Here is a 26,535-nt window from a genome sequence, read left to right as displayed (position 1 = left end):
CATACTCGTCACTGCTGTGGTTTTTCTTGGCCCTTACATAATAGTACCCAATTCATGGTGTGGTTTGGGGGACTTCTACGAGAAAAAGTGTGTAAAAGAGCTTGGCACAGCTTTGGCCCTAGGCGCACAACGTAAACATTAATTTATCGAGAGGCTTAAGAGCAGAATCTGGACCCACCCATGTTTGAATCTCAACTCGGCTATTTTCTGATCGTGAGCTCTCCTGCCAGTCACATCACTTTCCTTGTCTAAACTTCATTTTCCCCATGTGCAAAGAGGGATAATAATAGCTACCTGAAAGAGCTACTCGGAAGCTTGGAGATAAAAGATGTAAAGTGTCTGGTGAGAAGTGGGTACTCAATAAATGGCCGTGATTGTTCGGGATTCTCTCTTATTCCATGTCCCTCAGACGGTCTTGCCCCCTGGCCCTGGTGAGGCTCGCCACGTCCGGGGCTGGAGCCATGGGGCAGGACCTTGCCTGGGCAGTGTCTGGCCTCCCCTCCTGGCCAGGTCAGCCCCTCAGTGGGCCCTGGCCCTAGCAGGGCTTCCGAGGCGGGGACGCTGTTGCTAGGCACCCGTTGCTAGGCGACGCTCTGTTTCTCCTGGCCTGGCCACCTCCCCGAGGGCTCAGGCTTCTCTGGAGCAGCTCCTGCCTCCTTGCAGCCTCTGGCCCGAGCTCAGAGCCCCTGCGGAGGGCAGGTGAGGGTGGGGCCAGCTGCGGTTGGGCCCCTGGAGAGGCGAGCCAGCTGCTAGTGAGAGGAGGGCAAGGCTGAGGGAGCGCAGGGAGGGACAAGGAGCCTGGGGCTGGGAGTGAGTTTCCAAGCTGGGGGGAGCCAAGAATTCTCAGGGTGGGAGGTTGTCTGGCCCTTCAGTCCCCAGAAGAGGTCGCATGGGGGTTAAGCCCAGGGTCTGAGGAGTCAGATACCCTGGGTCTGAATCCTGGCTCTGCCACCTCTTATGAGCGTGTCCTTCACCTCTTGGAACCTGTTTCCCAGCTGTAAAATGGGGGACGGGTGATGACAAGGTGTGGGGAAGGTGAGGTGGGACGCAGGGTGCATGAGGTACTCGTGGACCATGACTAGTTCTTCACTTTGGGGTGTGGGTGTCGGTGGAGGGGGACAGACGTGGGGGAAGGGCCACCCCGTGGGCTTCTGGCACCTCCTCTGTGTCCTTGCAGCCCACTCCTGGGGCAGGCAGGGACCTTGGGCTGCCCGACCTACAGGGCTCCCTGTGCTTCCTTCCTAGGCCCCCCGGGGCCCTGCCCCACAGCATCATGATGGGGAAACTCCCCCTGGGGGTTGTCTCCCCGTATGTGAAGATGAGTTCGGGGGGCTGCGCAGACCCCCTGAAATTCTACGCCACCAGCTACTGCACAGCCTATGGTGAGGGCACCTCTGTGTGGGAGCCACCCTCGGGACACGGGGCAGGAGTGGGGGTGCCCTCCTAGGTTCCTGGAGGGGGAGTGTTGGCCCCCTGCCTGGGAAGCCCTGGCCACTGCTCTCCTACTCTGCTGACTCTCAGTCCTGTCTGCCCGCTTCCCCTCTGGCAGGTCGGGAGGATTTCAGGCCCCGTGTGGGCAGTCACGAAGGCACAGGCTACAAATCAAATTACCGGCCCGTGGTCTCATACCAACCCAGTCTCGATGCCCTGGACAACCCAGCCATGGGGTACGGTCTGTCCGACTCCTGCTCATCCCCCGCCCTCCGGGGCCTGAGCCCTCAGGGCCATCGGACTTCATCAGACCCACTCCAGGCTCCAGGAATGGGGTCTGAGGCCCCGGGGAACTCAGGTTGTGGGGCTCAGCCTAGCGCCCAAAGGCAAGCAGACTCCTGAGGCAGCTGTGGGAGATTTGAGGGAGGTGGGAAGTTTCTGGAAATAAGCCTTGCAGCCTCCAGAGGACAAAGACAGGTAGCCCTGGGGGTAATAGCACCTGCTTCTGTTCCACCTCCAGGGACCAAGTCCGCAACAATTTCCAGACTGTGACCAGTCAGAGTTATCGCCCCCTGGAGGTGCCTGATGGTAAATACCCACTGTCATGGAACGTGCACCAGACCAACTCTGGCTACTCCCGGGAGAAGCCTAGCACGGTGGCCCCCACCAAGGAGGTCAGTACTGGGCCTGGGCCAGCAGAGAGGGGAAACTCTGGCTGGGGGGGAGGAAGGGCTGGACGTTAGACAGGCTGGCGAGAGGGTGGGGCTGCACTGCCAAGAGTTGGTCAAGGCTGAGCTGACTGGACATGGAGGGGCCAGAGCGTGGGCTGGGATCCACTCATCTTTACACCTTTGTCACCTCCCCCTCCACTTCCACCCCCACTCCTGTCACCACCATCAGCTCTCTTACCCCCACCTCCAGCCCAGCTCCCTCCCCATCCCAACCCCAACCCCATCCCCACAATCGCCACCATCCCACCCACATCTCCAAGCCCACCTCACCATCGTCACGGCCATTGTCACCTGCCCTTTTGTCATCACCATCCCCCTCTTCTTCATTTCTGTTGTCGTATGACCATCATCCTTATCATCACACCACCAGAACGGATGCTGTCATTCATTCATTCATCCAACCAATATGTTCTAGACACCTCTTCTATATTTGAAAGTGCTAAGTGCTGGGAAGAATATAACGGCAGGGGCAGGGAGTGAAGCAGAAGTGAAAGGTTTGCACCTGCAAGTCAGGCGCGTCAGGAGAGAACTTGCTGTGGAGACATTAGACAGAAACGTGAGGGAGGTCTGTGTCCCTCCGGATGCATCTGTGTGAAGGAAGCACATTCCAGGCAGGGCAGAAGCCAGTGCAAAGGCCCTGAGGCTGGAGCATCGAATGGAGGAGGGACAGCAGGAGCAAGGCGGCAGGTGGCTAGAGTGAAGCAAGGAGCAGAGGTCCTTGTGGGCCCCTGTAAGGACCTGGGATCCTCCCTGGTGTATGATGGGAAGACTGCAGAGCTCTGAGCAGAGGAGAGACATGGTCTGGCTTCATTGTAAAGGGACCCCTCAGGCTGCTGTGCAGATACGCTACAGGGTCAAGGGCAGAATCAGAGTCAGGAAGTGACTGCCGTCCCCTCACCTGGAGAGTAATTGACTGCTCCCTCTTCCCAGGTCAGGAAGGTCCATTTTGACACCCAGGACTATGGGCCCCAGGCCATCACTGGGCTGGAGCCCAAGGATGTGCCCCTGCTCCACCAGCAGCAGAACAAGGGCTCGCTGGAGTGGGAAAACTTCCGGCACGTGAGTGGGCAGCCCCGACGGGGGCCTGGGGCTGGGCAGAGGGACCAGACCCACCTCCTCCTCCTAACTCTAGACAGGTTCTGTGCTGGCTCACCTGAGAAGCCCAAAGGTGGGCCCAGGGCAGCAAAAGACAAAAACCTGGGGAAAGCAACAGATTTGATATTTGGTATTTCCAAGACAGCATCAAAGCGGTCCTTCGGGGCTTCCTTACACGCATCTGAGGGTTTAATGCCCTAGCTCCCTTCTCTCTACAGCGCACCGAGGCGCCCTGAGCCGCACGTGGTGCACTGTGGAGTGAGCACCCATCTCCTTCCATCAGCCTCTCTCCCCTCTTTGGGCCCCTCCTGGTCTGGGTCCTAGGGACTCTGGGCCCTGTTGTTCAGTGTGGGATGTGACTTATTCATTTATATTTATTTATTTATTCTTTTTAGGGCCGCACTCGCGGCATATGGAAGTTCCCAGGCCAGGGGTCAAATCGTCTGTAGCTGCTGGCCCATCCCACAGGCACAGCAATGGCAGATCCAAGCTGTGTCTGCGACCTACACTGCAGCTCATGGCAACACCAGATCCTTAACCCACTGAACGAGGCCAGGGACTGAACCTGTGTCCTCATGGATACTAGTCAGTTTTATTTCCGCTGTGCCACAGTGGGGACTCCCTTTTTATTTTATTTAAAAAAAAAATCTTATTAGAGGTGATTTACAATGTTCTGCCAATTTCTGCTGTACAGCAAAGTGACCCAAGCATACGTATATATACATGGATGTGACTTAGTTTTCATTGACACAGGGGCATTGTGCGCTCTCAGTGGAATTTCTTTTCTTTTCTTTTCTTTTCTTTTTTTTTTTTGTCTTTTTGTCTTTTTAGGGCCACACCCACAGCATGTGGAGGTTCCCAGGCTAGGGGTCCAATCAGAGCTGTAGCTGACGGCCTATACCAGAGCCACAGCAACATAGGATCTGAGCCATGTCTGTGACCTACACCACAGCTCACAGCAACGCTGGATCCTTAACCCACTGAGCAAGGCTAGGGACCGAACCCGCAACCTCGTGGTTTCTAGTCGGATTTGTTAACCACTGCGCCACAACGGGAACTCCATCTCTCTGTGGAATTTCTGATCTACCTGATCAGAGAGAGATCTGTGTGCGGGACTCGGGGGCTTTGGGGCGGTGTTGCCTGGCCCTCCCATCTCAGAACATACCATATGGGTCTGCTCAGAGCACAGGTGCCCCAAGGGCCAGCGCCGCCCCCACCGCCTTCTGACCCTGGTCTACCTGGCGCATCCCATTGCTCCACCGTCTGTGTTCCAGGGCCCCCGCTTCATGACTTCCGAGTATAATTCCAAGTATCTCAAGGAGCCTTCAAACCAGCCAGGTAGGCAGGCGCGGGTCACACAAAGCTCAGGCCTCTTTCCACTATGCCTCCCTACCCCCGGCCCCGGCAAGAGACCTCAGGGCCCCAGAGCTGGCCCAGGACGAAAAGGCACCAGCGGACAAAAGGACATACAGGCAGCTTGGAGAAACGTCTTCCTTGGGCTGACTTCTGTGCTTTAGGCTGCCGATCTCCAAAGGACAACCTGCTGGCTTAGGAGGGCTGCCCGAGCCTGCCGGCCCCTGCCGGCCCCTGCCCTGCCTTCTGCTCACCTGTCTTGCTTTCTGCCCTGGTCTCTGGGCTCCTCCTGGTGCCCAGGGTGCTGGTGGCTCAGACCTCCAGATCCTTGGAGCTGGCTCCCTCCCCACCTACTTGGGACATTGAGCTGCTGGTGGCCGCGTGGGTGGGGCCAGCTGGTCTTCCACCAGCACAGGGGGTGTCTTTTGCAGATCTCTTGCAGAAGAAATCAATCGGGGCCAGGGAGGAGACTGGTTTCACGGAAGAGTCCAACAAGAACCCCATCGTCTTCCAGCCGCCTTCCCAGGCCCTCCCTGGGGACCCAGTAAGTCAGGCTGGGCCGCACTAGAACCTCAAGATGATTGCAGCCCTCCAGTCTGGGGATTTCTAGCTTAAAAAAAATACATGTTTGAGCTGCAGAAAACTTTGTTCAAACCCAAGATGAAAGCTTGGGTGAAAACCACCCCTTTGCTCCAACTTGCCCATTTTAGGGATGAGAAGGCTGAGGTCCAAAGTGGAAAAGCAGCATAGCCAAGGTCACTCAGCGTTCCAACAGGGACCCTGGCCTGCTGGAGCCCAGTCAGCCTATTGCCCTCCCCTCCCTTCTTCCCAAACTCTCCCCTTTCCTCGGTTGGTCCAATTACCCGCATTTGTGCTGAGCCCTCCTCTGCGCTCAGACAAAGGAGCAGCTGCCTCTGTGGGCCTGATGCCCCTCTGTGGCCTCTTTCCAGGTCCTCCTCCCCAGCCGGAGTGTCACCAAATCGGACTTTACCCCCGTGACCCACCCTCACGTAAGCTGAGCCAGAGTTGCCCGGGTGGGAGGGCGGGATGCCTGTCCCACAGGCTGAGGTCCTCCTGTGGGGCATCAGGAGGGTGCTGGAGAGCCAGGGGCAGCCGTGCTCTGGTGCCAGGGGCTTCCCTGTTGCTTTAGGGGAGTGAGTTCCTGCCTGTGATGGCCAGAGGCTCTGAGCGGGAGACGGGCTTCAGCCGAGGGAATGAGAGGACTCTGAACCCCAGAGTGAGTGGCCTGGGGGCTCCCTCAGAGAGGGGGAGAGACAGGGAGGTTTCTTGGACCTGGTGGCACTTGATCCGGGCATTGCAGGATGGGAAGATTCAATCAGGATATTTGGTGATGTGGAAGAAAGACCCCTGGGTGGAGGGAGCAAAGCTTAGGGGCTGAAAAGTGATGGGGGGTTCAAAACAGTGACTTGGGTCCCTGTTGGGCTGGAGGGGGAGGCCGTTCTGGGGCTGCACGTGCCTCTGCCTGCCCTCTTTCCATCCTGCTGCCTCACCCTGGCCACCTGGCCACCTCCCTTGTGGCTCTGTCCCTTGCAGGTGCCCCCACCCAGTGGCCCAGAACCCAGCAGCATGAGCCACCGACAGTTCCAGCCCCCGAAGCGGGTGCAACAGACAAACGTGGCCCTGCTTGGCCGGGAGACTGTGGGGAACAAGGTAAGGCCTGAGGTTCCCAGCAACACCCCCCACCACCAAATCCCCACCCCCTCCTGACCTGACAAGACCCCTCTCTATCCCTCTTGTCCAGGAGCCCACAGGGTTCAGCCTGAACAACCCCAGCTACGTCCGGAGCCCCTATGACCCTGAGCTGGATAATCGCTACCTGACCACCTACAACCAAGGGTGAGTCCCCCTTCCCTACCCACGTCTGGGGCTCTGAAGCTGGTACCCATTTTACAGACAGGGAGACTGAGGTTGGGACAACAATGAGCTCACAGTAACGAGCGAAGAGGATCAACACTAGATTAACGTGGGTCCCCCAGAAGCAGACCCTGAGCCAGGGAGTTGGGTGCGAGCCCTTTATTGAGGGTGTCAGGGTGTCAGGGTATCAGGGAGCGGGGAAGTGGGATGGCGAAGGGATGGCAGCCAAAGAGAGCGTGTTATTAAACCAGCTATCCCAAGGGGAGACTCTAGAGAACAGTGCAAAATACCCAACTCAGAATGATCCCAGGAGTTCTGCTGTGGCTCAGTGGGTTAATGATCTGACTTGTCTCTGGAGGCACCAATTTGGTCCCCCGGGCTGGCGCAAGAGGTTAAGACTCATGTTGAAGTTCCCATTGCGGCTCCACGGTAATGAATCCAACAAGTATCCACAAGGCTGTGGGTTCAACCCCTGGCCTCGCTCAGTGGGTTAAGGATCTGGCGTTGCCGTGAGCTGTGGTATAAGTTGTAGATACAGCTTGGCTCCTGCGTTGCTGTGGCTGTGGTGTAGGCCAGCAGCGGTAGCTCCCATTAGACCCCTAGCCTAGGAACTTCCATATGCTGCACCTGCAGCCTTAAAAAGACACACACCCCCCGAAAAAGAATCCAGTATTTTTGCAGCTATGGCGTAGGTCACAGCTGCAGCTCAGATTCCATCTCAGGCCTGGGAACTTCCGTATGCTGCGGGTTTGGCAAGAAAAAAAAAAAAGATCCCAGCCAAAGAGCCAGAGAGCTGTGGGATTCATACAGCATTATCCATCAGTCCTTGGTTAAGGACTGTCCCCAAGAGCAATATGAAAACCCAGGTACCTACTTGCTCAGGCAAAGCAGGCCCCAACAACCTGCAAGGGCAGCTTCCTGGAGATGCAGTACAGGGAGGAATAAGGGGGCATAGCGGGGTCTAGGTGGAGCAATAGGGCATCTAAGACACTGCATCCAGTCCGTGGCAGATGGGTTCCATGTGCCCTCAGAAGGGAAGCTCTGTCTTGTGAGTGCTTGGCAAGGAGTGAGTGTCCAGGGCATCAGGGAGGGCTTCCAGGAGGAAGTGGCCCTAGAGCCACAGGGGAGGCCACCTGGGCCAGGACTGAGTGAGGAGGACATTGCAGGAGTTGGATAAAGGGGGTGTAATTTCTAGGCAAAAGCACTCCCACCTCGTGGCATCTGTCATCGGCGTGTAAGCACATGTCATCCGTGTCCACACTGCCCACCAAGCTCCTCCACCGCCCAGGGTGCTCTCCCCACCCCTCTGATCCTTGGAGATAAACGCCCCCTGTTTTGGATGGAGACCCTGAAGCTCAGAGGGGAGCAGTGGTGCCTGAGCCTCACGGCAGATCCTTGACGCATGTGGCTGCTCCAGTTCCCACATGGGGGAGGGGAGGGGCAGAGCCTCCCTCCGGGACACTGGGGGACACCTGTGTCCGTGCCCCTCCTTAGGCACATGCCCTACTCCTGTGACCCTGGCAGACCCTCAGGCCCACACACATCTCTGCTGGGTCCTTCCCACCCACCTGTCTGGTGTCCCCAGCTCTGGCCAAGCGTCAGGCACCCTGTTCCTTCTGGTGTGCCCAGAGCCCCAGGGGTTGAGATCACTGGTTTTCTCTTGTACCTACCTGCACCCCCTCTTTGTAAGCTCAAGGGCTGGGCCCACATCTTACTCATTTTGGCACCTTCAGAACCTGGCCCAGCACTCCGTGAAAACTGGCAAAACAGAAGAAAATTTGAATGCCTAGAGAGAAATGTATGAGGCAGGATGCGGGTTCGACCCCTGGCCTCGCTCAGTGCCTGCCCCCATCCTCTCCCAGCCCCTTAGATGTTCACAGGCCAGAGAGGGAGGCAGCTCTTGAAAGTCCCTACACTCCAAAGCACTGTCTCAGCATCAGGAGCGGCACAGAAGTTCCCATTGTGGCTCAGCAGGTTAAGAACCCAACTGGTATCCATGAGGATGCGGCTTTGATCCCTGCCCTCGCTCAGTGGGTTAAGGATCTGGCGTGGCCTCAGGGTGCAGCATTGGTCGCAGATGCAGCTTGGATCTGGCATTGCTGGGGCTGTGGTGTTGACTGGCAGCTGCAGCTCTGATTCGACCCCTAGCCTGGTACTTCCATATGCTGCAGGTGTGGCCCTAAAAAAAATAAGCATCAGGGGCGATGCAAAGTTGGGGTGTCCAGCTCAGGGCAGAGCTAGGGCAGGTGTCCAGGGTAAGCTTGAGTGGACAGGGCCTTTGGGAGGGCCTGGCAGAGGGAACAGCGTGGGCAAAGGCAAGGAGGCTGGAAGATCTGGGCCGTTTGTGCTCCGCTGGAGCCAAGATTCCTGCTGGAGAAAGACAGACGGGCTGCCTTGGTGTACAGAGGCCAGCTCACCCCCCCCAAACTCTCCCTGTGCCACAGATACTTCGAGAACATCCCCAAGTGTCTAGATCGAGAAGGCTGGACTCGAGGTGGCATCCAGCCCCAGAAGCCCGGCAGCCGTGCCCTCAACCAGCCGGTCACCTGCACAGAAGCTGTGCCCAGCCCCACGGAGAGCCTGCGGCGCTTGCACCCCCATGTGGGCAGGTAACACGCCCCCCACTCAGTCCTTTGCTGCATCCAGTCCTTTTCCCAGCCCCTCTTTCCTCCTGCTGTCCCTCTGAGAGGCCGTTTTTCTCTCAGAGACCCCTCCCTCTGCATAGCTGCTCCCCGTGCGTCCCCCCCCATTGCTCCCACCTGCTCCCTGCCAGGCTGTTGGCGGTGGGGTGTTGGGGGGACAAAGCTGAATGACTGTGGTTCTGCCTCACTCTGATTCCTTTCTGCTCTATTCAATTCCTCCAAAATTATATTTATACCAACAATGGCCCGGAGTTGGCAGGCAAAGGCTATTTGTGGCTTGGCGGAGCGCTGGCCCCGCGGGCAGGGGCAGGCAGAAGAGAAGGTTCCCGGCTCCCTGCTCCCACCCCTCCCTCACCCGCACCCCCCTCCTACCTGTAGATCCCTGATCTCAGCCGATCCCCTCTACCGAGCCTCACCTCACAGCAGCCACGGCAGCCGCTTCACTGCACCCAACTGAGCCTGAGACCTGGGTAAGGGACGGGGGACCCCAGCCCACAGCTGCTCCCATGCAGAGGTGACCATTATAGGACAGCCCCATATCCAAAGCCCTGGGTCTGGCCAGCCCTGCCCCGGGGACTCTAGGCCCCCAGTGTCAGGAGTGGGAGATGAGGGCGTCTCAGGGCAGGGGTGTGGGGGGTTGATGCACAGATCACGGAGCCCCTCAGGCCTCATCTCTGTTCCCACAGGTTTGCCGACCCCAGAGGACAGGAGCTGTCCCTATTCCCACATAACCCCGGGGGCCTCCCAGGTTACTTTCCTAATGAAATAAAGAGCAATGAGGCCGAGCAGTGTGTCAGCAGCATCAGAGGCAGCTGGAAGTGAAGGGTGAGGGTGGGGTGGGGGTGCAGGGCTGGATCCGGCCAGGTCTGGAGTCAGGGAGGCCTGGCTGGATTCACCATTATGCTACAGATAAGGCACTTTGCTCTCAAAACTCAGTTTCTGGAGTTTGCATCATGGCGCAGTGGAAACAAATCCGCCCAGGAACCATGAGGTTGCGGGTTCAACCCCCCAGCCTCAATCAGTGGGTTAAGGATCCGGCGTTGCCGTGAGCTGTGGTGTAGGTCAAAGACGCAGCTCAGATCTGGTGTTGCTGTGGCCGTGGTGTAGGCCAGAAGCTACAGCTCAGATTTGACCCCTAGCCTGGGAACCTCCATATGCCGCAAGTGCGGCCCTAAAAAGACAAAAGACAAAAAAAAAAAAAAAAAAAAAAAAGACTCAGTTTCCTCTCTTGTGAAGGGGTCTCCTATGGCCTGTCGTCGGTCAAGTGCAGAAAGGAGGAGGCCCCAGGGAAGGACAGGCGGGCCAGAGTAGGGAGGCAGAGGTGGGCAGGAGGTGGGTCTATAAAATGGGGCAGGAGATCATAGCAGGACATCTGGGCGCTTCTGGGTCCCGTACTGGATGGTTTAAAGGAAAGGGGAGGGAGTTCGTGGCTCAGAGGTAACAAACCCGACTAGGATCCATGAGAACATGGGTTCAATCCCTGGTCCCCCTCAATGGGTTAAGGATCTAGCATTGCCATGAGCTTGTGGTATAGGTCGCAGATGTGGCTCGGATCTGGCGTTGCTGTGGTGTAGGCCAAGAGCTGCAGCTCTGATAGGACCACTAGCTTGGGAACTGCTATATGCTACAGGTGCTGCCCTAAAATAAATAAATAAATAAACAAACAAACAAACAAACAAACCCGAGAGGCGGAGTTCCCTTCTTGGCACAGCAGAAACAAATCTGAATAGGAACGATGAGGTTGTGGGTTTGATCCCCGGCCTCGTTCAGTGGGTTAAAGGATCCGGCGTTGCTGTGAGCTGTGGTGTAGGTCACAGAAGTGGCTCAGATCTGGCATTGCTGTGGCCGTGGTGAAGGCTAGCAACTGTAGCTCCGATTCGATCCCTAGCCTGGGAACCTCCATATGCCTCGGGTGTGGCCCTAAAAAGAAAAACAAAAGAAAAGAAAACAAAACAAAACAAAAAAAACTGAGAGGAGAGGTTAGCCGGGGAGGAAGAGTTGCAGAGATCTCAGTCCAGAGAAGGATGAAGGAGGATCCACGATGGATGGATCCCGGGACAGTGACACTGTCGGGGGTTGGGGGGGATTGGTCCCAAAGGCTGGGGCCTCAGTGCACCCTCTAGGGGACAGCACAGCACACATGAGCACAGGACCTAAAGAGCAAAAATCTTATGGGAAGAAAAAAGCCTCCCTTTCTCCGAGTCGTGTAGCCTAGGACCAGGGTCTTCAGCCTGTAAGGCAGAATCTGGGCTGCCTCTCAGAGCCCTCTGTCACCTCCACCAGGGCCAGTGCTCTTGTGCAGTGAGCAACTATACAACCGTACACCTGCTAGCCCCAGTCCCTTATTTTATAAATGAGGAACCTGGACCCAGAGAGGGTGCATGAGCTGCTCAAAGGACAGAAAGGTAGCAGCAGCCCCAGGCTGGGGATGGCCCTGCACCTTGCAGCCCACCCCAACCTGCAGAGGGACAGACTCAGCAGTCCAGCCACTGGTGTCCCTTCCCCCCACCTCCACCCCTGCCCCTTAGTGGGAGCCTGTGGAACAGCTCTGCCTGCCCCAGGGCCTGGCTGTACCCAGCAGTCTTGAGCAGCAGGTTGGGGGCTGTCCACGGCCTGGCAGGGGCTGCATGTGGGGTGTGGGCGGCTCCAGCTGGCCCCAGCATTGGAGGAGGGACGAGGGGACATGCAGTATTTCAACTGCAGACCCAGCAGATTCAGGACCCAGACTACGGGTGGGGCTTGCTGGTCCATGGCCCCCAGCCAGCCTTAGGGGTAAGTTACCAAATCAGAGACTTGCCCGCAGGGGCTGGGCTGCAGCAGTGGTCTGGCCCTAGTGAGGTGGGGGAGAGCATAACGGGGGTCAGCCAGCCCCAGCCACAGTCTCACACACACAGAAGCACACGCAAACAGGGAGTTCCTGTTGTGGTGCAGCGGAAACGAATCCAACTTGTATCCAGGAGGATGTGGGTTCGATCCCTGGTCTTGATCACTGGCTTGGGGATCCAGTGTTGCCGTGAGCTGTGGTGTCGGTCACAGATTGATCAAAAAAAACAAAAACAAAAACTAAAAAACCACACACGGACCCCTGAAGACATACAGAAACATATCCAGACAGAGAAATGCCAACAGACAAGCATGCATAGACTCACTAACACAACCACACATAGGAACATATGGAAACACAAAACACAGACAAACAAGTGAAGATGTCCACATAAACACCCAAGACTCTTGTACACGCAGACACACACACACACACACACACACACACACACACACACGCAGACCTACAGACACACCACGGACCTGGACACACAGACACACAAAACCAGATGTACAGAGACTTTCAGGACAGGTGTGCGCACACACGCACACACACGATCGTGCACCCCCCCACCCCACCCCGTTTCACCTCTCCATGTCCTTCCCCACCAGTGTCCTGTTACAGCTCGCGTTTCTTGCTCACTCTACCTCTGCTGGCTCAACAGGAGATACGGTGTCGGTGTCGGGGAAACCGGAGGTGGATCGCACCCTCTCTCTGTCACCACCCCCGTCCCGTTTTCCCGCATCCAGTTTCCAAGCCACGTGACCTGGAAGCCACCCTTCGAAGTTTTCTGAGCTGGCGCTGTGGACCCCGCCCTGTGCGCCTCTTAGCTCCTACCTCTCCCCTGCAGTGTCTTGCCAGCCATCCTGGCCTCCCTGTTTGTGTCCCAGGCTCCAGCCCCAGAGGTTGTGTGAGGATGGGGTGGCCCAGGGCGTGGGGTGGCAGGAAGGGGGTCCGAGGGCAGACCTAGGCTGTTCCAGAGCCCCTGGCTGGTGCAGGACTCGGATTTCCCCATCTCTCGAGGTCGTAGACACAGAGGAGGAGCGACTTGCCCGGGTCACTTAGCCAGTGAGGACTGTGGGGGGGGGGACCTGCTGATAAGGGTTGGGCTGGGAACCCAGAGTGGCAGTAGCCTGGTGGGGGCGTGTACACACTCCAAGTCATACCCAATCTCCTGACCTTTGCCCTCCCCGCCGACTCACTCAGTGCAGGCCCCTTGGAGGAGGGAACCTTGACTTAAACGGGCAGAGTGGCCAGTTGTAGGCACTGAAGGAGCCAAGGCTGTGGGCCCCACTGGCGGGGCCAGTCCAAGGCTTCATCAGGGGGCAGGGAGCAAGTGAGACTGAGGGACAGGCTTCCCCATGGGGAAACATCATGGGACTTGATGGCCATGCCAGGGAGCCCTTCTCTGTCCTCCTTCTCCAATAGGAGGCTCAAAAAGGGCACAGCCCATGTCTTTTTGCTTCTTTTTTTGGCTGGCCCGTGGCATGTGAAGTTCCTGGGTTCAAGGATCAAACTCATGCCACAGCAGTGACCTGCGCCACATCAGTGACAACGTTGGATCCTTAACCCGCTGAGCCACCAGGAAACTCCATGTCTCTCTTATTCACACTGGCATTCTAAAGCCCAGAGTGGTGCCTGGCACCTTGCAGGTGCTCAGTAAATATTAAATAATGGAGTGAATGAATGAATGAACTCTGCCTGCCAGTAGGGGCATCAGATGTGGGTTCTGACGCCACCTGCCCTGACGCCAGGATGTCAGTTGCCCAGGCTCCCTGCCTCCGCGCAGCCTAGTGGCTAAGACCCAGCTGCGGCCTCACCCCCCTGCCTGGATGCTGTCCCCTGTGTTTTGTCCAGCCTGTGTCCTTCCAGGCTGCCCCTTCTCTCTCTGCATGCGCCCCGTTGCGCTGCCCTCTGGCCCAGCCTCTGACACGACAGGCTTCCCAGCAGTGGCCTGAGGGCCCCACATGCCAACTTGGACTCCCCAGCAGGTCCCGAGACCGCGGCAATCAGTGTCCATCAATCCTCTCTGTGTCACGAGGGCCGGGGAAGTGGACACATCCGGCCCTGCGGCTACTTGTGGTTACTGAAACTCTCTGGGAGGGACTGGCCTTTGTCACTCTCCTCCATGCTGGCAAGGGAGGGTGGGGGCTGGAAGTATGGCTTCATTTTTAGGACCCTCATGAAGCTTGAGCTTTCAGCTTTCAGCCTGTCCCAGCCAGCATCAGCTCAGCAGGGCCTGGTCTGCCCAGGGCCTGGTCTGTTTGCAGAGAGTAGCTGTCCTGCCCTGAGCGCTGCAGTCAGACTGGCTGGGTCCAAATCTCAGCTCTCCCTACCTGGAGGATGCCTCCTGCCTCCATCCGACCATCTGAATCACAGCCAATAGCACTGCCCACCCTGTGGGCTAATGAGATGACGCATGTCAAGTGCTTGGCATGCAAAGAGCTGCATGGATGCTGCACTGATGCTGGAGCAGAGGATACAGGAGTCCCAGATAGAAGTGGGGACTTCAAATGGTCCCAGGGTCGGGCCTTTGTTTCCTCCTGCTTGGCTCTAGACCAGCCCCTGGCAATTCCTCCCTGGGAGCAGGTTTCTGGTCTGGGAGAGTTGGGATGGGTGAGCCACCTGCACGGTCTCACCTGAAGGCCTAGGCTGCCCCTCTAGGGGGGGCTCTGTTTCTGAGGCCAATTCTGCCAGGACCTCCTGGAATCTGCCTGCCTCCCCACTCACCTGTAACCAGGCTTCAGGTGTTCAGACAGGGTCTCTCTTTCTGGCGATTCTTCTGGAAGGTCTCTCCTTCTAACAGTTGCCTTTTGAATCTGCTACAAAAAGCTTCCTGCCTGCCCCCCCACCCCCACCCCCTGGATATTCTAGAAACAGTTCTGAGAACTACAATAATGATGATTAACCTTTATTAAGCCCCCACAGCCTGCTGGGTGCTGGAATATTCATCTTTGCAGCAAGAACACAGAGAGGCCTCCCTCTGGGGGAAGTTTGGGGACATAGGTGGGTGCTGCGCTGACGGCACTGGTGTGGGGGTGTGGAGCCCGGGGGCTGCTGGGAAGGCAGGATGGGGACAGACGCTGGGTGCCACGCCTTTGGGGCCCTACTTGTGACGCACGTGGATGCGTGTGAGGCTGGTGCCTGACATGGCACCATGACGGCTGATTTGATGAGCACCATCTGGCCCGGGTCACATGGTGACCGGCCGAGCCACCAGTTCACAGGCTTGATGGCTGGCCAGCTGGGAAAAGGCATCTGCCTGTGGGAACTGGAGGCCGGGGTCGGGGGTGGGGAGGCTGCAGGACAGTGGGTCTGCTGCACGAGGACAGATGGAAGGCCGGAAAGTCAGACTCCAATCCCCACTTTCCTCTCTCACCATCTGGAGGGTCACCCATTCCCACGGAAAGGTTCCCTGAACCGCAAATATTTTCGAGGAGGGATCTGACCCAGGACACCCCCACATAGGGCCTCTGTTCAAGGTCAGAGGCAGGCCTGTTGGGGTCTGCCAGGCCTGCTGACCTCCTTGCTTCTAGAGATGCTGCTGCAGACAGAGTTTGCCAAGAAAGTTCTGAGTCATAAAACTTCACCCCTGGAAGGACCTTGGTGAAAACCAGGTCAGCCTGAGCCAGAAGCTCCTAAAGCCTCGGCTTAGTGAGCAAGAGCTTGAGTCTCTGCTGGGAGTACAAGGCCTTGCCCTTCACATTGCTGGGCTGGGAAGGTCTCAAGTGGGGGCCTGGAAGCTCCCCAAAGAGCCAGGCATCACATTTGTGACCAGTGAAAAGCATGGGGATTTGTTTTCATTTGCTGAAAAAGTGTGTGTGTGTGTGTATGTGTGTGTGTGAGGTCCCCAGGTCTAGAGACAGGCCAGAAAGGCATCTACGAGAGGCACCTCCGAGAGAGATTGGGCAAGATCCTGAAAAAGCTGTGCTCAGGAAAGACTTGAGGAGGCTCTGGGCCCAGCAGCAAGGTGTGGTCCCTGTGTCCCTCTGGGAGGACAGCCTTGTATCAGGTCCATGTTCTCCCGGTGGGCTCTGGCGCCAGTGGCAGGATGCTGGCATGAAAAACACAGGCAAACTTATTCCTGAGCATCTACAAGGCATCTGACAGTGTGGGGCCTCCTGGCTATGATGGGGCCGTGGGGACATGGGGCCGTGGTCCTGCCACTGTGATCACATGACTCTGTTAGTGCTCTGACCACGTGGGGTAGCAGTCAGAGCTTTCGCAAGCAACAGAAAGCAACTTCAGCTCATTGAAGCAGAAAAGGAATTTATCAAAAGGATTTTGGACCTCACAGCATCTTCAGGTGGATCCGTGGGCCACTGGATACTGCTCTTCCTGCTGCCACTGCCCCCACCTGTCCCCAGGAGGGATTCTACACACTGCCCTCTGCTCTGCATCTCTCATTTCCAAAATCTGGGATGGGTGTTTCTGTTGGGTAGCTCCCAGGTCACCATCTAGCTTGTAAGGGAAGCTGGGAGTTCTATTTTGTAAAGCAGTTGGGATTCTCCAACCTAGGAGGATGCTGGGAAGCCCAAAGAAGTCAAATGTCCCTCACATGTGGGTTACCATCAGGAAGGGAACATCCTATGATTGACCATAATGGAAAAGGTTGGGTTTTTTTTTTTTTTTTTTTTTTTTTAGGGCTGCACATGTAGCACATGGATGTTCCCAGGCTAGGGGTTGAATCTGAGCTGCAGCTGCTGGCCTACACCACAGTGACAATCACTGCAATGCCACACATTGTCCGAGCCGCATCTGTGACCTATACCACAGCTTAAGGCAACGCTGGACCCTTAACCCACTTACGAGGCTGGGGATCGAACCAGCATCCTTATGCATACTAGCCAGGTTTGTGACCCACTGAGCCACAGTGGGAACTCCCTGGAAAATAATATTTTAAAAAAGAACATAGGAGTTCCCATTGTGTGTTAAGAACCTGGAGTTCCCATTGTGACGCAGTGATTAACGAATCTGACTAGGAACCATGAGGTTGCTGGTTCGATCCCTGGCCTTGCTCAGTGGGTTAAGGATCCGGCATTGCCGTGAGCTGTGGTGTAGGTTGCAGGTGTGGCTCGGATCCCGAGTTACTGTGGCTCTGGTGTGGGCCTGTGGCTGCAGCTCCAATTCAACCCCTAGCCTGGGAACCTCAATATGCCGTGGGAGCAGCCCTAGAAAAGGCAAAAAGACAAAAAAGAACCTGACATAGTCTCCCTGAGGATGCGGGTTCGATTCCTGGGCTTGTTCAGTGAGGTAAGGATCCAGCATTGCCCAAAATTGCAGTGTAGGTTGCAGGTGTGGCTCCGATCTGGTGGTGCTGTGGCTCTTCTTAGGCCAGCAGCTGCAGCTCCTATTCAACCCCTGATTTGGGAACTTCCTTATGCCATATGTACGGCCATAAAAAATCAAAAGAAAGAAAGGGAGGAAGGGAGGAGGAAAAAGAATATATATGTATAGGAGTTTGTGTCCTGGCTCAGTGGTTAGCGAATCCGACTAGGAACCAGGAGGTTAAGGGATCGATCCTTGGCCTCGCTCAGTGCGTTGAGGATCCTGCATTGCTGTGGTGTAGCCCGGCAGCTGCAACTCCGATTAGACCCCTAGCCTGGGAACTTCCATGTGCCTTGGGTGTGGCCCGAAAAAGCAAAAAAAAAAAAAAAAAAAAAAAAGAATATATATGTATAACTGAATCACACTGCTCTACAGTAGAAATTAACATAGCTTTGTAGATCAACTACAATAAAAACAAAACAAAACCAAAAAACCCCTAGGGAGTTCCCATCGTGGTGCAGGGGAAACAGATCTGACTAGGAACCATGAGGTTGCAGGTTTGATCCCTGGCCTGGCTCTTCCTACCTCTCTCTCACACACAGACACTCTTTCTCTCTCTGATTCACTCTCCTTCACTCTCTCACTAATCATGCTGTCTCTGTGGTGTAGCGGGTGGACGCAGCTCTGATCTGGCGCTGCTGTGGCTGTGATGTAGGCCAGCAGTTGTAGCTCTGATTCGACCCCTAGCCTGGGCACCTCCATATGCCGCAGGTATGGTCCTAAAAAACAAACAACAACAAAAAACAAACCAAAAAAACCGCCCCCAAAATTTAAAAAACAAAAAAGGGGGGGAGGGAATAAGCATTCGTGGGGCACCTCCCATGAGCTGGGTGCCTTCCTCACCTGGCAGGGATGCTGCTGGCCCTTAAGGACCCTTTGGGAGACATGGAAGAAGACTTCCTCTGCTGCCCTAACAGTGGACCAATCTATGAGGTTTTCCTGATGCAGGCGGGGCCCCTAGGATGTGGCTCCAGCGGGCGAAGCATCACCTCTCAGCCGCGCACACAGGTGTGGGTTTCGCAGGCACATACTCGAGAGCTAAGACGTGCTCCTTGGTGTCTCTATAACTGAACTTAGACATCCATCACTTGGTTACCAGTCCAATTCTGTCCTCTTTGATTGATTGATTGATTGATTGATTGTCTTCTAAGGGCCATACCTGTGGCATGTGGAAGCTCCCAGGCTAGCGGTTGAATCCAAGCTAGAGCTGCCAGCTTACACCACAGCCACAGCAACACCAGATCAGAGCCATGTCTGCAGCCTACACCACAGCTTGTGGCAATGCCAGATCCTTAACCCATTGTCCACTGTACAAGTCCACCGTCTGGATGCTCCCCCTCATGACACAGGGTGTATAGAGGATTCCTGGGAGGGGCCAGCTCACCTCCCTTTCTGCTTTACTGAGGCTTCTCCATACAGCCAGCGGGGGTTTGTGGGAAGATTGGTGCATCTTCAGGACACACCTGTTAAGGTAAGTGGGGACACCTTTGCAGGTCAGCAGCCACTTCGAGGAAAGCTGCCCCTTCTCTTCTACCTGCTGATTGAGGCTTTTTCTCCATTTGGGTGGGCTCTTGGCGTCCGTGAGTATGCACGCATCCCCACTCCAAGGCTTACGTTGTCAGCTTCCAGCTCTCCAAGTTCAAAGCCCAGCTTCTCTACTTACAAACACTATTTCCCTCTTAAAGCTTGCTCTGTGTTTCAAAGGCTCTTCTGCAACTCAAAGCCAAGGATTTGACTCTTTGTTCTGAATTTCCTTTGGAGAGTGGAATATAGGAAGCCAATTTAGCATCTGAATGGAGGGGAAGCAATATAAGGAAATTGCCTACAGAGGGGCATCCATTAATATCTCGAAATGATAATGCCCAGCTCCCTGTTATCTCAAGGAGGCTATAATCCTTTGGGGAAAAGAAGATTGCAACCATTCCTGGGCTGGGACGAGGGTGAGGAGAGGGAGGCAATTTCCTGGCACAAAATTTAAAGTGCCCCCAAACCAAAGAATGCAGATAAATACTAGTTTAATGCAATAATTTAAAAAACTCGGAAGTTCCTAGGAGGCATAGGGAGTTAAGGATCAGCATTGTCACTGCTACAGCTTGGGTTGCTGCTGTGGCGCAAGTTCAATTCCTGGCCTGGGAACTTCTGCATGCCTCAGGTGTGGCCAAAAAGATTTTTAAAAAATCATAATGGAGTTCCCCTCGTGACTCAGTGGTAACAAACCTGACTAGTATCCATGAGGATGCGAGTTCAATCCCTGGCCCAGCTCAGTGGGTTAAAGATCTGGCTTTGTTGGGAGCTGTGGTGTAGGTCGCAGACATGGCTCAGATCCCATGTTGCTGTTGGCCGGCAGCTGTAGCTCTGATTCAACCCCTAGCCTGGGAACTTCCATATGCTGCCGGTATGGCCCTAAAAAAAAAAAAATCATAATAGTTTTAAAAATCAAAATTAATGCACAAAAACTCATGATGAACGAAATATCAAAATTTAAAAGAAAGACAGGATCTGTACCACTGAGTTTTTCTTTTGCCACAGGCTCCAATATGGCTCATCGCAGCACACGGCACTGGTACAATCCTGCTTCCTTTATTGCTTTAAACTATTTTTTTTTTTGCCTTAAACTATTATTTTTCTTGATAACTGAGTTTGGGGGGCACCCCCTTATTCACTTCACCCTAGCTGCCCCCTACCCCCCTCGTCCACTGCTGTTCGGACTCTTTCTCCAAATGTGAGACTTGAGATTCAGACAGGGTGAGCAGCTCAAGTGAAACAGATGGTCCCAGGGAATCTGTGGGAGAAACACTTCCTGTTCATTTATTCAGCACAACCTGTTCCTTGAGTAGGTACAATGCAGCGGGCACCGGGCACAGGGCTGAGTGCTAAGGAACAGCAGTGAACCAGGTCGCTACCCTCATGGAGCTTCTATCTGAGTACAGAGGAAACAGACTTCAAATAACTCACAGGTAATTATTTAGTGATAATTGGAATAAGTACTTTGAAGGAGAAATGTGGGAGTTTAAGAACTCATTAACATGGGGGCCTTGATGTGCTCTTGAGGATCTGGAAGCATTCCCTGAGAGAGAGGTTTCAGCTGAAATCTTTTTTTTTTTTTTTTTTTTTTTTTTTGCCATTTCTTGGGCCGCTGGCGCGGCATATGGAGGTTCCCAGGCTAGGGGTCTAATCAGAGCTGTAGCCACCAGCCTACGCCAGAGCCACAGCAACGCCAGATCCGAGCCGTGTCTGCAACCTACACCACAGCTCACAGCAATGCCGGATCGTTAACCCACTGAGCAAGGGCAGGGATCGAACCCGCAACCTTGTGGTTCTTAGTCGGATTTGTTAACCACTGTGCCATGACAGGAACTCCTGAAATCTTAATCATAAGCAATGTGAGCCAAGTAGAATGGGAAGAAGAGGGACCAATGTATGCAAAGGTCCTGGGGTGGAAAGAAGTGGGTGCAGTTGAAAAACTGAGAGGAAGTGTTAGATCAGGTCAGTTCTGTAACAAGCAGCCCTTAAGTCTAAATGGCTCAACAGGAGTTCCTGTTGAGGTGCAGCGGAAACGAATCCAACTTCGTGGAAACCAATCCACGTTCATGAGGATGTGGGTTTGATACCTGACCTTGCTCAGTGGGTTAAAGATCTGATCTGGCATTGCAGTGAGCTGTGGTGTAGGTTGCAGTCATGGCTTGGATCCCATGTTGTTGTGACTGTGGTGTAGGCCCTTCCAATTCGACCCCTGGGTATTTCCATATGCTACAAGTTCAGCCCTGAAAAGCAAATAAAATAAAATAAATAAATAGCTCAACATATTAAAACGTATTTCTCATTTGCTTTGCAGTCTAGTATGTTGTGGTCTCTGCACCTGCGTGGAAAAAGAATTTTCCCACATTCAAAGCAAGGTGTAGACAAGTTTATTGACGCAAGAGCCTGTTAACACAAGGAGAGCAGATTCTGGGCCCATGGTTGGTTGGTTGGTTTTGGTTTGTTTTAGTTTGTTTTTGTCTTTTTAGGGCAGTACCCCCAGCATATGGAGGTTCCCAGGCTAGGGGTTGAATCAGAGCTACAGCTGCCAGCCTACACCACAGCCACAGCAATGCAGACTCCGAGCCATGTCTGTGACCTACACCACAGCTCACACCTACACCACAGCTGACACAACACCAGATCCTTAACCCACTGATCAAGGCTAGGAGTCGAACCTGCGTCCTTATGGATTTGCTAACCACTGAGCTGTGATGGGGACTCTGGGTGTGTCTGTGTTTATAGCCCAGAGACAGAGGAGTAGGAGGAGAGGTCTTGCCATTCACCTGTTGACCTGCTGATAGGTTGGGGAAGAATGGGCTCTTCTGATACAATTCCTGGCTGGTTGGGAAGGATGGGGTCTTAGGGTACACTTGCTGGTTGGTTGGAGGTATATATTGCCCCTGGAGAGGTGGGGTAATAAAGAGTGGGCCACATACCTTTCCTAGTAGGGGGCAGGAAGGAGTAGGCCAGGTTGCTGGGGTGGGGAGGTCCTTAGGGACATTCTAACAATTACAGGGCAACAGGTGGGACAATAAGGGCCTGGTAATTCTTATCTCAGCTGGGAGGCTTTTTGCGTTTTAGCTCCTTGGAGAGGCCTTGAAATCCCACATCATGTGGGTCAGATAGCTCATCTCCATGTGGTGACTCAGGGATCCAGTTTCTTTCTGCCTTTAACACTGCGGGAAATAAAAGAGAGTGGAAAACATGCAGGGATGTGGCATCTATGTCTTCTGCCCACATCCATTGCCCAAAGCTCATCCCAGGGCCCCACCCCATCAGCCTGAGTGCTCAGGAAGAAGAAAGGGAAAATAAAAGCAGCCCTTGCCACAGGGAGGGGACAGGGCAGGGACGTCCTTGGCGGCCATGTTTGGGACCTGGGTCTGTGGTCTTGGAGCAGAAGATTGGTCACAGGTCTATAACACAGTAGAAATACATTGGCAGGACTTCCCAATGGTGGCTCAGAAGGTTAAGAGCCTGGCTGGTATCCATGAGGGTGCAGGTTCAATCCTTGACCTCGCTCAGTGGGTTAAGGATCTGGTGTTGCCATGAGCTGTGGTGTAGGTTGAAGATACTGCTTAGATCTGGCATTGCTGTGGCTGTGGTGTAGGCCGGCAGCTGCCTCTCCAATTCAACCCCTAGACTGGGAAGGTCCCTATGCACCTGGCCATTAAAAAAACCAAAAACCAAACACTCCTCCCCCAAACCCCAAAACTTATGGACAGCTGCGAGCCATGACCACTGTGGTTTCTTCCAAAAGGAAGGAGCCAGGATGCTCAGAAGCCACTTTGGAACGTGGAAGCCCATCAGAACCCATCAGGAGGGTCAGGTTCCCTTTCAGGGCATGGAGGCGGGGCCCCGGGCGTCAAGTCAGCCTCGCTCCTTTGGCCTTGTTACTTCAGCTCCGGTGTCCTCAGGAGGGATGAGGGGTTTTGGGGAGGACTGAATGGAAAATGACACCCTTAGCTTTCAAAGGACCAGGAAGGTCACTGACAGAGCTCAGGTTTCAGAGGAATGTGAACCCCAGGGTATATCTAGGCTCCAGTTTCTAGAGAGTCTGGGGAGCATATGTGCAGAGGCCGAGCTAACCTTGTCAGCTTGGTTGTCCAGCAAAGGGCTCTGGACCCATGGGGACCCAGAGACTGCCTGGAATTTGTGCAAGGGCAAACCCTGAGCCCAGATCACAGGGACCTCTTTGCTCTGCCCTCTTGAGCCCGGGGTCCCCAGGTTTGCCCTGTGGGTCCTAGGACACCTCCAGTTGGTCCTTCCTAGGACCAGACATCGAGATCTGCAAAGCGGGAAGTCCTGGAAATCTTCCAGCTCTCTGCAGGTTGGGGACAAGCACTGGGGCATCGTAGGAGGTTTCGCTGGTGTTCCCCCAGCTGAAAGAAGCAATGAGACATGGTAGGAGAAGGCCTGGCTTTGCAGTAAGATGGACTGGGTTGGAATCGTGCCTTTGGCTCTAACCAGTTGCATGACCTTGACCAAACTATTTAACTTCTCTGAATCTATTTCTTCATCTGTAGGGGAGGCGGATGTAGTGCAGCCTGGCAGAGCTGTGGAGGAAGATAAATTAGATGACCTGTAGGTGTGATAAGCAGAGAACCAAGATGGGAGGGGTACAGACTGCACAAACTAGCCCTGCTCTCCTCCTGACACACGCACACACCTTTCCGGCAGCTGCAGCCAAAGGGATCCTGTTAAAACATTGTGTCAAATCATGTGCCACGCCTCTGCTCAAAGTCCCCCAGTGATGTCTCATCCAGAATCAAAGTCAAACCTTCAGAGAGGCCCTCCAGGGTCCACACCCTCCTCCCTTTCTCTGTCCTCACCTGCTGCCAAGCTCCTCTTGCTCCCCGGGCTTTTTGCAGCTCCAGAAGGCCCAGGCACACTCCTGCGCGGGGGTCTTGGCTTTGCCATCCCCTCTGCCTGGAACGCATCTTCCCCAGACATCTGTCTGCTTGGCTTACTCCCCCTCCTTCCCATCTTTGCTCAAATGCCATCCTGTCCATGAGAGCTTCCTGGCCACTCTATTTTATTTTATTTTATTATTATGATTATTATTTTCTTTTCAGGGCCACAGACGAGGCATATGGAATTTCCCAGGCTTGGGGTCAAATCAGAGCTGTGGTTGCCAGCCTACACTACAGCCACAGCAACTCCAGATCTGAGTTGCCTCAGCAACCTATACCACAGCTCACGGAAACGCCAGATCCTTAACCCACTGAGCAAGGCCAGGGATCGAACCCATGTCCTCATGGATACGAGTCAGGTTCTTAACCCACTGAGTCACAATGGGAACTCCTGTTTTATTTTATTTTATTTATTTTGCTGCTCCTACCGTATGCAGAAGTTTTCAGGTCAGAGATCAAGACACTTGTGCCACAGCAGTGACAACCTGTACCAGGTTTTTAACCGAGGTCTTTTAGCTGCTATGCCACTCCATTTTATTTTATTTAATTAATTAATTAATTAATTAATTTTGTGCTTTTTGGGGCTGCACCCATGGTGTATGGAGGTTCCCAGGCTAGGGGTCAAATCGGAGCTACAGTGGCCGGCCTGTACCACAGCCACAGCAATGTTAGATCCGAGTCGTGTCTGCCACCTGTACCACAGCTCACGGCAACACCGGATCCTTAACCTACTGAGCAAGGCCAGGGATTGAACCCGTGACCTCATGGTGCCTAGTTGGATTCATTTCCCCTGCACCATGAGGGAACTCCTCAGCCACTCCATTTTAAATGGGAGCCTCAGAGCTCCTCCTCTCTCCCTTGCTTTTTCTCCTCTGTAGCCAGGTTGATTGGCTGACACACGGAAAAGCATTTTGTGGATTATCTCTATTTATAGGACTACGAGTTCTACAAAGAGAGTTTTGTTTGTTTTTTGTTTTTGTCTATTATGTTCACGTTCATCGCAATCTCCACCGCCTAGGCGTACAAATAGGGGCTTACTGTTCATTGAATGAATACTTGAATGAATGTGAGGACTCAAGTTTTGGCTGATGAAGGTAAAGGGAATGGGCCATGGCGTGAAGGACATTGTCACTTTCCTTTTTGCCCAAATGAGGGAGGTGGACTAGTTCTTCAGGAGATCAAAGACCTTGGGCACTGTGTGCGACACTGGACATTGAGTGAGTTCCTGCTTCTATGCACTTTTCTGGGACAGGGTCCCTGGCGCCTTACAGACGATTAACAGCCCCTGTGATTTCCCAGGGGCAAGCACCCTCTGAGTGTTGACGTTTTGTGCTTGGCTCTAATGGGCTCAAATCCTTGCTTTCTTTGTTTCCTTTTGTCTTTTTAGGCCCACACCTGCGTCATATGGAAGTTCCCAGGCTAGGGGTGAAATCGGAGCTGTAGCCGCTGGCCTCCGCCACAGCCACAGCAACACCAAATCCAAGCTGCGTCTGTGACCTACAGCACAGCTCACAGCAGCACCAGATCCTTAGCCCAATGATCGAGGCCAGGGATTGAACCTGTGTCCTCATGGATACTAGTCAGATTCATTACTGCTGAGCCACGAGGGGAACGCCCTCAAATCCTTGCTTCCTAAGAACCTATGATGCTAACAGGCCATGATCTCATTCAAATCTCAGCAGCCACAGTGGTCCTGGGTCCCCAGATGCGGGGGCGGGGCGGGGGGGGGAAACTGGGAAACAGAGGGGCCTTGGCAGGGGTACCTGTGGGGCCACAGGAGGGGTGACAAAGGAGACTTCTGTATTACAACTGCTGTTTTCTTCCTTTTATTTAAGAAAATAGATCGGAAGCAAGTATGACAAAATGCGAGCAACTCTCAGCACTGGATTCTGGGCCCAGGGGTATTTGTCACACCTGAGAGCTTTGAACTTTTTCTGTATTTCAAAAATTTCTTTTGGAGTTCCCGTCGTGGTGCATGGGAAATGAATCCGACTAGGAACCATGAGGTTGCAGGTTCGACCCCTGACCTCTCCCAGTAGGTGAAGGATCCAGCGTTGCCGTGAGCTGTGGTGTAGGTCACAGATGCGGCTCTGACCTGGCCCTGGTGTTGCTGTGGCTGTGCTGTAGGCTGGCAGCTGTAGCTCCGATTAGACCCCTAGCCTGGAAAACCTCCATATGCTGCGGATGCGGCCCTAAAAGGACAAAAGACAAAAGACAAAAAAAAAAAAAAAAAAGAAAAAAAATCAAAAACACAGATTTGGAGGTGGGCAGGACAGTTAGTTACAGCTCATGGTTAGGAATGGAGAGGCTGTTTCTGGGGTCCGAGGGGCCCAGTTTTTGGATGGTTTTCCCAGTGTGTGTAGGCAGAGGGGCTGCCTGGGGTCCGGGGTGGATCCTGGAGCTGTTGGAACCCCTCCCGGCCCCCTGCTCCCCGTTCCCCCTCCCAGGTTTCAGTTTCCTCCCTTCCCCAGGAGTGGCGAGCGGCTGAGAGGCCCCGTGCTGGGGGCGAAGCTAATTCATTAGTGACGCCTTGACAAGGACTGGGCACCCGCGGTGCCAGCATGATTCATCAACACGATTGCCCCGCTGCCAGCCTGCGTGGGCCCAGAACGCCAGCGCATTTTACCTTTACCCACTGAGAAGGGCCTGGTGGGAGGCGAAGGTACAGCTTCTACCGAGAGCAAGAAAAAGACTTAGAGAAAGAAGAGGGCTGGTCCCCTGTACCCTTGAACCCAGGAAGCTCTGCCATGGCTGGCGCTGGGGTGGTGGGGGCTCTCGTGTGGCTCCTGCCTGTGCCGGCGGAGCCCAAGAGGGCTGCCTGGTGC

The 26,535-nt window shown here is 54.5% G+C and overlaps 1 protein-coding gene across 1 annotated transcript; it reads left to right on the top strand.

The window, feature by feature from the left end:
* Nucleotides 1-586: 586 nt before the first annotated feature.
* On the top strand, nt 587-9,912 carry SAXO4 (stabilizer of axonemal microtubules 4). Its single transcript, XM_085010945.1, has 14 exons — nt 587-699; nt 1,246-1,382; nt 1,550-1,667; nt 1,952-2,105; nt 3,093-3,221; nt 4,532-4,595; nt 5,042-5,154; nt 5,561-5,620; nt 5,761-5,847; nt 6,165-6,281; nt 6,373-6,467; nt 8,930-9,094; nt 9,506-9,597; nt 9,814-9,912. The coding sequence occupies exons 2-13, from the start codon at nt 1,274-1,276 to the stop codon at nt 9,582-9,584; spliced, it is 1,290 nt and encodes a 429-aa protein (XP_084867071.1). The 5' UTR covers nt 587-699; nt 1,246-1,273; the 3' UTR covers nt 9,585-9,597; nt 9,814-9,912.
* Nucleotides 9,913-26,535: the final 16,623 nt, after the last annotated feature.

This window comes from Sus scrofa, chromosome 2 (genome assembly GCF_054392235.1).
Source record: "Sus scrofa isolate SSC_HxYL_T2T_F1_AM1 chromosome 2, Sscrofa_HxYL_maternal_Yorkshire_Landrace_v2.0, whole genome shotgun sequence".
NCBI classification, from domain to species: domain Eukaryota; kingdom Metazoa; phylum Chordata; class Mammalia; order Artiodactyla; family Suidae; genus Sus; species Sus scrofa.
This window is presented reverse-complemented; position numbering and strand designations above follow the sequence as displayed.